A 12,598-nucleotide genomic window follows, 5' to 3' on the forward strand; every position below is an offset into this window, starting at 1 on the left:
CAAAAATCCTCAATCTCATGAAGGTGTTTTCATACATTAACTTTCAAGATGTTTGCCCTATTACTAGCACCATGCTTTATAGTACAATCTTCAGATTAGGCTAATCTTAAACTGGGGTACATGGCAACCTACCTCCATATAAAACTACAGTTAGGAGATAAACTGCTAACTGCACAGCAATTCTGATTTAATGCTTTTATTTTAAATCAGGAAATAAAAGATACCAGAGATAAAGAGGTTGTATTGAGTGTACAATCAGCAAAATGTGAAAGGTGTCACATTCTTCGATCAGTTTATTATCCCTGCTGTTAAGGGCTTCAGCCAAAATTTTCTCCCAAATTTGTTTTCACACAACTTCTATTAAGGAGTTGTCCCATGACAACAGAACTAGCATATTCAGCAACTTAGTATATTTTTCTTCTTACCTGAGTTGACCAAGAACACAGTTCTTTTTCCATTTTTGTTGAAATCCCCCCTGATCTGATAGGACAGCTCTTTAGTGAGTAGTACTGCAATAAAAGTCTTCCCTGAGCCAGTGTTTAAACAGACTATTGTATTATGATCCAAAGCTGCTTCAAGCAGTTCAACCTAGGTTTAAAAACAACAACGCTCTTATTTGCAGCAAAGTGGATAAAATTTGACAAAAAATAACAATACAGGCAGTAAACAAACTACAGACAGGTCAACATGACTTGCAGAACTCTTTCCAATGCCAAAGAACCAACACTATTCTTTCATAACAAAGGTACAGTCACTCACCCAAAAAATATGAATGCACACTGTACAGTTTATCTTCTAAAACTAAACTTCTCCTCAAAACTATTTGAAGCTACATGCTAGAGCTTTTCAGTCTAATTCTATGTATTAGTTCAGCCAAATACACAAGTACATTACTCAAGGTGATACAACCCCTCTTCAGTAATATTAACCAAATTCTAGCTTTCAGGCATCTCTGCAGGGCACACAGAGAACTGAAATTCCAGAATTCAGTAATAGCTTCTGTAACAAAATGAAAACCAGAGTACCCTGACAGAGTTTCTGACATTACTAAGCTACTTTCACCAGTGTGCATATCAAAATCAAGTCTGGAGGTGTGACTGTAAGCATATGATCAAGTTGCACAACGCCAAGATTAGGGTATTTATCCCTAATAACACCTTGCAAAGAGCAAGAGAATATTCAGCTTAAAATTTTGATTCATAAAAGCAAATTGAGAAGGGCCAATAGGAATTATCACAAAAGCAGAACACATCCTAGCTAGTAAAAAAAGGGAAAACTAGGTCCCAACAGGTGGAGCTGTAAGAAACACATGCCTGGACTATGTACAACTGTAGACTTTTCCCATCTGCTCCGCTTTTTTTTCCTATTAAATTCATAGATTTATATTCACTAATATAGTAATGTTATAAAAAAAAGTATTATCACTAGTACCTGATATTTTCTTGGCGTGTAAATGTTATCATGAATTGCTTCTTGTTGCCACGGTAGTCCAAAAAATGGACCCATTGGGGAGGAAGCAGGGGTCATGAGCTGCAGTCCTGCCATGCTGAGGGATTGCAAAGCAGGGCTTTTCATTCATTCATCCAGTGTTTCTGTCATTGCGTTTTTGTTCCAGCACAGCCTACTATGGAAGAAAGCAAAACGGTATTAGATACAGTTATAATATGAAGGAAAAAATAAAACAAAAGAATCTAAGGATACATAATTCTACTTTATTTTTACTTCCAGTAAGAGCTACAATCTCATTAATTTCAGCAGAACACTTCAATTTTGCACTTAAAGAACTTTCCCACTTCAAGAAGTGTATTTAACAAAGTAACAAAAAAAAAAAAAAAGCTGCTTTATGGGCAAAGCTGACTTCAGGCACTTGGACACTTCAGGATAAAGTTCCCCTTGCATTCTAACAAATCTCCTTTTAAAGTTTATTGAATAACAAATTGAAAATATAAAGCTGCTTTAACTTCAGGAAAGAAAAATGATTTTCAAGATCAGAGGTAACAAGCAAATCTACCACGTTTTGCATTTTCAAGTAAGTCTTATAACCAAAGATTTGCATACGCATAAATGCACAGAACAGGGACTTCATTCTAACCAAAAGCAAAAAGAAGAGGAGCTTCATAAGAAAATGTTGTCAATGAAACAGATAACTTTATCAGAATTGGTAGAAGAATAAGCAGAAATTTAATGAATAATTACAGATGATGATGATAAGTGCTAATGGAAAATGGGTCCCTTGCCAGATAAACCACCAGTTTCCAGAAAGATAGTCTAAGTCACAGTTTGATGACAATTATGTACTAGAAAACAGCTTCCTATTGGAGGTCTACGAAGTTCTCATCACTGGCTATTTTAGAAATGCTTCATATTTTTCATAATTCAAAAAAACTTAATAAATTGAAAAATAATGAGAAATAAAACAGCATTTTGTAGGGCAGTAAGACTATTATTAACTGTGGAACAAGCTGACAAAAAAACCAAGGGGATCTAGCTCTCATGGATTACATGATGAATTAGCAAAACAACACAACAAGACTCTCATGAGACAGAAGACAGTTGAAATAGCTTAGACTCCCTGTCCATGTATAATGACCGAGGTAAGAAGTCCACCTAACTAAACTCTCAATGCTACTTCCTGCTGTGCTGAGGAGTTCCCTAGTCCTGGCCTTCATTTGTATTATTTCTATTGTAAGTATATAAGACTCTACAAGATCAATGTCAACATTATTATGGGAATAAGCCACAATAATGAAGTAATTATATATTTAGTCTATATTTCAATTGCAAGGAAAAATATCAAGTTCTGTTCTGCAACAAAAGAATAGCAGTGCAAGACCATCTAGAAATAAAAAGGGGGCAAAAAAACACATCTACTTGAAGAACAGGCTTTAAAATGGAAACAGTCAAGACACAAAGTGCATGCTTTCAGAAGTCGTGGACAGACGTTAACTGAACCCTGTAACTAGCTAAGTGGGAAGCAGAAAAAAAAAAGTAGTCCTGCTCTGCCAGTGTGAATAACAAAGATATCTGCCATGATGTTCAAACCTTTACCCACTGTGTCGTTTTGGATATTGATAGTCAGAAAATGAGAACTTGCTGAAAACAAATTTGGAAGGAAAGATATAAGAAACAGAAGTCCTGCTTCCTGTGGCTCTACACCGAGTTACGAGAAAGGGGACAAAGCAGCACAGTACCGGGCCTTATCTGTTCTAATAACATAACTCAAAAAAGTTCAAATTGTAGCCACTGACTTCAAAAGTTTAACAGCAAAATGCACATCTTGATGACCTTACTTTAATGCCTGTTCATGTCAACACATATTGAACTGCAAGCTTCAGTTAAACCTAAAGCCTTATTCTATAATTTAAAGTCATATTTCAAAAAGATACAAGGTTAGGATTTAAAATTTAATAGAAGCTTCTTTCAGACTAGAATAATTCTGGAAGAGTGCTGCAGGTTTTTTCAGCCACAGGACCATATCTAAGTTAAAATAGGCCCTTGGTGCACAAAAAAATGTCAGGTTTCACCACACTAAGGAACATGAGCCAAACCAAGTAGGTCACTCACCTGAAATAGGACATCCTGGATCTAACCCAGCTCCAAGGGCTGTTAAAAACTGTTACTGAATGATACTCTAAAGTAAGCAGAGAAGAGACTAGAGTTCTTGGAACACATCTTTGGGTTTTTAACTGCTACCTGCATGCTTAATAAGCATTGATAGCAAGTTACTGCAAACTATACCTCCTATCAACAACAACAAAAAGTTACTGTCAAATGTAATATATTTCCTCTGCTTTCTTCAAAGTCTCTAACTGTGACACCTGAGTTTCTGTCTGGTACAGTCTTAATGATACCAGAACTATTTCTCGTGCTGCAGGTTCTAATCTTTGCCTAGGAATTTCTATTTTATTCTCTAAAATCCCTGTTGGCATAAGAAGAGAGAAATTAGCCTCTGAAAAGATGGAAAAATCACTTGAAAGTAAACAAGCCATGATCCATTCATGAAAGTAGGAATCAAAAACTGCTGCTTGAATATTCTCCCACACGAACATCTGAAGAGTCATGTCAACTACAACATGTAATATTAATCTGTTCAAAGAACTAACACAAAATTATTTCCTGGGTAACAGATATACAAATAAAAAGAAAATTATAAAATATTACAAGAACAAATACAGAGTAGAAGATCAATATAAACGTTATGTAAAGAAAATGGAAAATATTAACTGAGTGTTTCATAGATACTGAAAATTTTTGCAGTAAAGTGACTTCATTTTAAGCATTCAGTGCCAGGAATTGTATTTTCACCTTCATTCGAGGAAAAAAAAAAAAAAAAAAAAAAAAAAAAACAACCTAACAAAAAAAACCCAATTCCCATTGGTTTGTAAAACAGCATTAGGAGAATATTTTCCTAAGTTTCTGAAGAATATAATTTGGCTCGGAGGTTTAAACTAAGAAAATACCATCAAACAATAGTATTAAAGAGGATGAATCAACTTATTTTTACATCATGCTACCTTTAACACATTTTAATGTACACAGTGCAGCTGCACAGAACTCTGTTATCCTTCAAATACCTCCAGCAGACGCACTGTCTAACAAGTTGTGCTGTCCTACAACAGTCTTTGAAAAGAAATAAATTCAGATCCATTTCTTTCATGTTTTCTAGCACATCTGTACTCACATCAGTACACAAGGCATTCAGAATAAACAAATGGAAAGAAGATGCTTATTCTTTGTCAAATACAAACATACAGATAGTGGAACAAACTATTTAATCTTTTACAAAGACATGTATAAAGCCCAGTACAGCAGTTCTAACTATGCAGGTGCTGAACTGCTGAAATGCTGATTCCCTCACTTTCAGCCCCTTAACACAGAGTGCAACAGAAAAAAAACTTAAGTACATGATATCTAAAACACAAGGGAAGGAGAGGACCGATGAAACTAGATACATGTCTGCCCTCTCTTTGACAAAGCTCTCAATTTTTACTGTACGCAATTTGATCAGGCAGTCCCTTTCCTGTTTTGCTTGACTCATAATTCAAACTGAAGTATATTACTGAGAGTAAGACTGCAACAACTCACCTGCCATTCACTTCAAGACAATAACTTTTTATCTCCTATCTAAAACAAATTCAATTCTAATTCTAACACTACTTATCTTCCTACTTCCCACTTCTTAAAAATTGATTTTATTTCATCTATAAAACCACATTTCATTGCAAAATCCACAAGAAATATTTAAACACTACATTCACTTTCTAAAAATGTAAAAAAAATGGTATTCAGTTTCACAAGAAATATCAAGGCTTGCATTTCACAGCAAATACCTTTTTTCTTTACGCCACTGCTTTATCTGACCATCTATGGATAAAATAAATTAGCTATTTTCATTATTCTTATTCTTTCCAAAGAAATTTGGGGTAAAACTCTGCAGTCTCACTTACTTTATGGTGACTTGGTGGTCCAGAAGGAGTTTTATGTATTAGATAGAATATAGCAAAATGATACATAAAAATCTGTTTCTCCCATACTACAAAGCATGCACTTACCGTTTTAATCTCTGCAGCCTCTGTGCTTATGCTTTCCAAACTGCATTTTGACATCATGATATCAGCTTGTAGGTTAATCACATAATTTGCAAGCTTTGGCTCTGAAAAGCGAGAAGAAAAAAGACCTCTGAACTACATAAATTATTTTAAAAGGAAACTACGATACCAAGGTTAATTGTGGAAATTCACTTGCTTATAAACATTTTATGGCATGTCAATACCACACTATAACTGGCTGAGAGAAAACGAAATATAAATCCTCTCTGCACCCATATTATTTTGATTTAGTAGTAGAAACAAAACTACAAGCAATTTAAAAGCTAATTTTTGACAGATTAAATATGCAAGGAATTAATGCATCCCTAATCCTATTCATATTAGTAATTATATGAAATACACTAGTAATGCGTTATGACATTTTTCAAATAAACAATGATTTTTCCATGCACAATTCATTTAAGAGTTAGAATGAATGCTTTTAATGTTTTCTAATGTATCACACTTTCAAATCATAATACAGTAAACCGATCACAAAGAGAAAACATTATTTTCTAAGCACATCAGCATATGTATATTTTATTAGTAGTACCATTACCATGCAATTCACATTAATTCCTATAAAAACACATTTAACTATTCACATAAATCTAGCAGTCATTCAAGACAATTTCATACGTTAACAGAACTACAACAAAAACACAAACGTTGTAGATCTACAAAACATCTACAGTATTCTCAAAGCTTGAAAGCATAAAATTAACATGATACATTTATCTCAAGTATTAGTTTTGCTATATCTAAAAAGATTTGAAGTCATTTTTTCTTTTAAATCAATACTGAAAACTTAAATGCAAAATTAATCTTGACAAAAATTTCTTCTCCAATCAATTCCATAAAGTTAATAAGAAGGACACTCCCAAGATTACTTCAGTATGTTCATTTTTACCTCAAATGCTGATGCTGAGCTTTTCCAGAGTTTCCAAGCCTGTAATTTTGTTTCACCCTAGGTAACCTAGAAGGCAATATAAAAAGAGAGCATTTTAACATGAACTGCCATAAAAATCAATTGTGCCATGTGGTAGTCTGCTTTCTTGCATTTTAATATTTAGCTCTGTAGCAACAGCACATGGTCCTTCAAAATCTAATTATCATCTGTCCTTTTTTGGCTGGGGATACAGACAGTCAGCATCTGAAAGCCATAAGTGCTCCGGAGATATTTGCATATTTTCTGTTTTATCTGCTAAAGTAATTGCCAACTGAGTACAACTAGATTTACAATTTTCCTCCCCTGTGCTCCCTCCACACAGCTTTCACCTAATGCTATGATGAAGTCTTAAAGAAACTTACCATCCAATACAAAGCCAGAAGAACGGACTTAGTTTGCAAGAGTAAAATAAACTGTTTTTGCTTTAATTTACAACAAAAGTGTGTGGGAACTGCATGCAGAAAATCTGGTGAGTACTGTGCTAATGTACAAAATAGACCTACTCAAATCTTACTCCCAGAGCTACTTTTCAAATTCATGTTTGCAATGCACACACGCACCCTTTTTCTGCACAAAACACAGAAAATTACCAGTAAGGTGCAGTGAGTTGAATGAATTTGTAACAGTGGATTCCTGTTATGTACAGGTTAATAGTTTATCTATTGGCCCTACATCATCAACCAGAAGAAAGCAGCCTAGCAACTGAAAGTCTTCCCTTTTGAAGCAGAGGTGCAGAAGTATAACACACTCTGTATTATCTCTTTCAGCTTCTCTTGCTATTACAGCATTTAGTCACCCTACCACGTAAAAGACACAAACAGAAAAAAAAGGCTCAATTACTTGTCAAGAAAGCTCGTCATCCCCTATTGCTTCACACAGCAAATACACTTTATTCCATAACCGTAAGCAGAATGGTAAGCAGAAAGCAAACAAATCGGTAGGTTCAGATTTGGGAGAACCAAAAGGAGAACGTAATTCCCCACCAACCCCAACAATTTCCTCTGGCACATCAAAGCTGTAACACAGAAGTCGGCAGCCTCAATCGATCCGCAGACATGAATTACAGTAGCCCTTTTAATGCCGAAGCTAACATATAACCAGACAGGCCACATTCCTGAGATGCAGTCAAGTTCTCCTACAAAACAGCAGCTCCCTCCATTAGCATCTCAATGGCGCTGATGCCCGCACCCAGACAAAGCCCGGTGCGCCGAGGCAGCGGCCCTGTCTGCTGCTGCAGGGCTTCCAGCCTCACTGAGGAAACGCTTTGGGCTTAACAGAGAATTTTAATAAACATCAGGGTCTGATCTGGTAATACTTTACAACAAAAAAATAAAGTTACATAAATGCTTTATATGCAGATAGACAAACATAGAGAGGTGTCAATCATAAAACTGACAAGAGGTATATTTTACTCTACAGTGATTAAAGATCCTGTTTAAAAAAGCAGAGCGACTTATTTTAAAATGACTCTGACATCACTAAGCACACTCCAGAAGTGAAAATCAACAGAACAAATCTTTTTCTTTTAAAAAAAGCCTCCATTTAAGAGCTTAATGTTCACATATTTTATATAATGATGGAAGAGGAGAGTTCCAAGCGTAGTATTTGGATTGTCCAACTAGCCACACTGCAAAAGCCTTAAACACTCAATGAACAAAGCAGCACTGTTCAAACAAACAAATAAAAAACCCAACAGTCAAGTCCTTTAAGGACCTCAAGAAAAGCATGCAAGGACAACGTGACTCTGCAGATCTCAGTGCCCCGGCAATCTGCCAGTAACTAACAGGCACCCCTGCAGACCTCAGACAACATCTTTGAATACCGTGGCTGTTTGCTACTTTGACTTTTGATAACACCAAAAAAATAAGTCTACGAATACATCAGAAAGTATACGAAAGAATACATCAACAGTTTTGATTTTTATTTTCTTCTCACCATCATTTCGTAATTTGGTGTTAGGAAATAATCAGGTTAATGCAATAGCTAACCATTGATAATAAGGAAAACAACATGACTGCTGGGAAGAAGTGGGAATGAAGTTGACAGCAGTAGCACATGCACAACCTGTTACTTGGCTTCAGATCACCAAAGTTTTCTCCACCATTTATATTTTAAAATTAAACTATGACTATTCTCCCCATTCTAAAAATGATGTTAATACTTAATTAAACTATTACTCATGAATTGCTAGAAGACTGAAAATGAACTCCTATTTTGCAAGAAGATCTATGCAATTGGACTTTGAACCCACAAGAGTGATGGAGCGAATAATCTTCAAGCAAACAGAATAAATTTTAGTGCAAATCGAAGTCCTGCACATCAGAGGATATAAAGTAGAAACAGCCTTCGTGGTGGTGGTTAGGAGAAAGTCTTTCTGGCCCACCATCCTGCCTCTCCCTAATTACAGCTGCTTCAGGATTTTCAAAAGGGCAATTACAAAATGAGACTCACTCTTCCCTTCCACATGTTATTCCAGCAAGCTTATTCCTAATATTTTTCTTTGGTTATCCTGCACTACGAACAATAAAACAAGTTTGTATTGTGATTCCTAACTTCATACTACCTCAAGCTCACTCCAAAACAGAATACTCTCAACTTGACAAACTGAAGTCTTCTCCATGGAAGTCAGAGGAAAAAAAAAATATTAAGGACATGTCTTTAAATGAAGTCAACTAAAAGCCACAAACATTTAATAGATTTAGCAATTAAAATGAAATTATTCCATGTGATACTCAATTTGGTTTTTTTTTGTTTTTTTTTTGTTTTGTTTTTTTCCAAGCTACTATTTGAAAATAAACCCACAGTTAAGCTTATAGATCCTAATTTATGTAGTTACCTGCATTATTACTACATCTGTACTAACAGAAAGGGTAGCTGAACATATTGATGATATTTTTTTTAATCACTTGATCCTTTGATTGGGAAACAAATTGTTTTCTTGTAATTATTTAGTTTATCTAAAGGTTAACTTGAAGAAAGGAAAGCAATTAAGCAGACATTAGGGCAGGGATTTCTCCTTTCCTGCATCCAGAGGGGAACCATGAGCTAAGTACAGTTCCAAAGTACCAATTATTCTTGCTTATGGTAAATAAAAGCAGCAGCTGCCCTCTGAATATAACCCCATGTGGGGCTTTCAAGCTCGTTATTTGCATCAACACAAACCCTTCCTCTCCATGTGGCAAGCCAAGCTCCCACAGACAGAGGTGTTTGACAGTCCTCTGTTCTCCCTGTCACAGAATCCAAAGCTACAGTCCTATGATACAAGAGGTCTTCTCTAAAGGCATTACTTTTATAAAGTAGCACCTAGTGGTACCTATAGATATCTGGGTTTTACATCATCCTCTAGAATTGTTACCAGTCTAAAATGAGAGTTCAAGTCTCCTAACTTTGGTCACACTATTAATTCATCTATCACTCAGCGCACGCAGCAGGATTAATTAAAAAAATATGTATTATTATTAGTAGTATTTGTAGCACAAATCAACTCATTCTAATACCTAATGTAACACTTGAAATATATAAGTATCATATATTGATTAGCACATTATTTAATTACATTTTGGACTTCGCAGTATTTAGTCCGTTTTCCTAAAAATAAAGGCTTCTCTCTAATCACTTGCATGTCTGTAAGTTCTCCTTCCTGGCCACAAACTTGCAGCCACAGTGCTGGAATTTTCTTTTATGTGGAGGGGGGAGAGAAGCAATATTTTAAGCCCATAAATATATGTAATATATAGAGCACCTAATAATGCTCCCAAATTCAAAAGACATTCAAAGCTTCAGGTGTCAGGGAACCCAAGCCCCAGTCAGACATCTATATGCCCAATTTCTTTATTTGTTTGGATTAAACAGCCTATGTAATAACATTTAAAGGGGTAGATGAAAATTCTCCATGGAATCTTAGCAGGGTTTCAATGGCCCTCACAAAAAGAACAGACTTTTTCATGTTACAAGTCATGTCTGTTCATAAAAACAATCTGAATTCCAAAATGGAAAAAAAAAAAAAAAAAAATCATTTGAAAAGGAAATACTTCGTATTTTAACCTACACGGCTGGCTGACTGACTTACTGTGCACAGCATCAGAAAATAAAGGCCTTTATATTGAGCCATTTCTCGTCTGAAGAGCTGAGAATCATCTGGGTTAGCAATTCTAATCTGATTAGTAAGAATCAAATCAAGTGCAGTGTGTTTGGCAGCGTTAATGGAATTAACACAAGAAAACTTGGCACAATATGAAGCACTTCTCAAAGAAAATTCAAAATATCTGGAATCTATAAGAATTAAGATAACTTAGCTTAATAACAGTTACTAAAAGCTTTCTGTCTGAGTCAGGTTGAAAAGAACCACAACTCTTTTGAAGGCCAGACTTTAATACCCCTCTTAAGTACCAGGCACTGCCTAGAAACAGCCACTTAGATGACACATACCTAGATGGGTACAATGAACATCTCATTAAAAGATGCAGCATATTATAAGCACTGCTATTCCTTCTATATAAACACATGCATTTAAAAGTAGAACTTGAGCATTCTTTTACATTACTTAAACTAAGGTTGTAAGACTTAAGCAAGTTACAATGAATTAGTGATTAGCTATTTTAATGCATCAATCTTCTCTTTTCAATGCTGTTCAGTAAAGTAGAAAAATTTGTATAGTGCCTAGTGTCCAGAGCTACTCAGAATTTAAAGTTACATTTTATCATTTTAAAGGTGAAAGTTTCAAACAGTGTTTTCACAATACAGGTTCGGTTCTTTGTTGCACTGCTGGCTTTCAAATAACTGGCACCAAGATAATGAAAGCGATTCAGTTATCTGAAAGAATTTGGGGGAAAAGGTGGCAGCATGAGAGCTAACATCCATATCAAAGTTAAAGTGACAAGATACATACAAGAGCAAGTGACATTTGTCTTGCATATTTTTAGTCCTGAACCAGAGGCAATGAAAATCAGAATGGTTTGCAAATATTTGAGGAGCTAACCTTATGTTCTATAACTTCAGATTTCCAACGCAGGAAACAAACACCTTTGCCTTTAACAGATGTCTCCAATGAAGTCTCAGAAGTTTAAGCATTGCCTTATGATTGACCAAGAAATGAAAAATATTTAAGACCCACAAAATACAACTGGAACACATTCTCCACAACATGTGGGATCACAAGTGTCTAATAAGCTTTTTTTAAAACTTAAAGCTCACACCCCCGCCTCCCCTCTCTCCCCCCTCTTTAAATGCCTTTCACTTTTTCCATCAACTATGAAAGACAGTAGAAGGTCAAATAGATAAAGAGCCAGCAGACTTGAGAAATGTCCTGTTCATCATAAAGGTCCCTCATCTCCACTGTTGATGCTGTTAAGCAGCAGTAACACTTTCAGTACAGCAAACAAATCAAAAACCAGACCCATCCCAGAGTCAACCATCTGTGAATCTTCCACAGTAGCAGAACACATACAAGGAGACTGCAAATACAACAGGTATCCTTGAGATATTTGTGTGTCTACTAGGAAGTGTTCTGTCTAATGTAAACCTATGCCTTACAGACAAGTATCTTTATAATCCAGTGCAACATTAGCCTAATTTTTCACATTAGCTCTGCATGTAACATAAACAGTAACAAACACGCAGTTTATTAAAAAAGTAATAAAAGTTGATTATCCTACTTAAATAATAAAGAAAACACAAACTGAAATAAGCTGCTTTGCTGTTAACCGTATCCCACATTAAAAAAGAAAAATGGGAACGATGAGCACAGTCACCATTTTATTTCTCAAAACTGGAATGGAAGCTATTTCTGCATATAAGAAAAAGCATTATCCTGTTACAAAAACAGAAGAATGGTTTCAGACATCAGAACTATGATGGTTTACTGAAAATTGCATCAACTTGTTTAACAATTATTAAGGCAAGTTATAAGGAAAAACAAAAAAAACAGAATTTTGCTAAACAATTCCAGTTTTTTCTATATTCTCATCAAAAGCCATCAGGGCTAAGAAATAATATTCTGAAGCAACTGAATCTCTGTAAATGAGTTAGTTTCGGTTCTGGAAGCAATATAAATTAATATAGT

At 35.2% G+C, this 12,598-nt stretch overlaps 1 protein-coding gene across 6 annotated transcripts in view; it reads right to left on the bottom strand.

Moving 5' to 3' along the window:
* The window catches only part of DICER1 (dicer 1, ribonuclease III), a 62,939-nt gene that overhangs the window by 38,638 nt on the left and 11,703 nt on the right, over positions 1–12,598 (bottom strand). For 5 of the 6 annotated variants that reach the window (XM_042884873.1, XM_042884795.1, XM_042884957.1 and 2 more), the window contains exons 2-5: positions 6,499–6,564; positions 5,553–5,653; positions 1,432–1,624; positions 426–588 (exon numbers count right to left, since the gene is read on the bottom strand). In XM_042884873.1, coding sequence (XP_042740807.1) covers positions 426–588; positions 1,432–1,575 — 307 coding nt within the window. In that variant the 5' untranslated portion in view covers positions 1,576–1,624; positions 5,553–5,653; positions 6,499–6,564. The remainder of the gene's footprint in view (positions 1–425; positions 589–1,431; positions 1,625–5,552; positions 5,654–6,498; positions 6,565–12,598) is intronic. The other variant, XM_042885123.1, reaches the window with a different exon arrangement.

The sequence above is a fragment of the Lagopus leucura genome, unplaced genomic scaffold, assembly GCF_019238085.1.
Source record: "Lagopus leucura isolate 7727_CA_CO unplaced genomic scaffold, USGS_WTPT01 Super-Scaffold_1, whole genome shotgun sequence".
Lineage (NCBI taxonomy): Eukaryota > Metazoa > Chordata > Aves > Galliformes > Phasianidae > Lagopus > Lagopus leucura.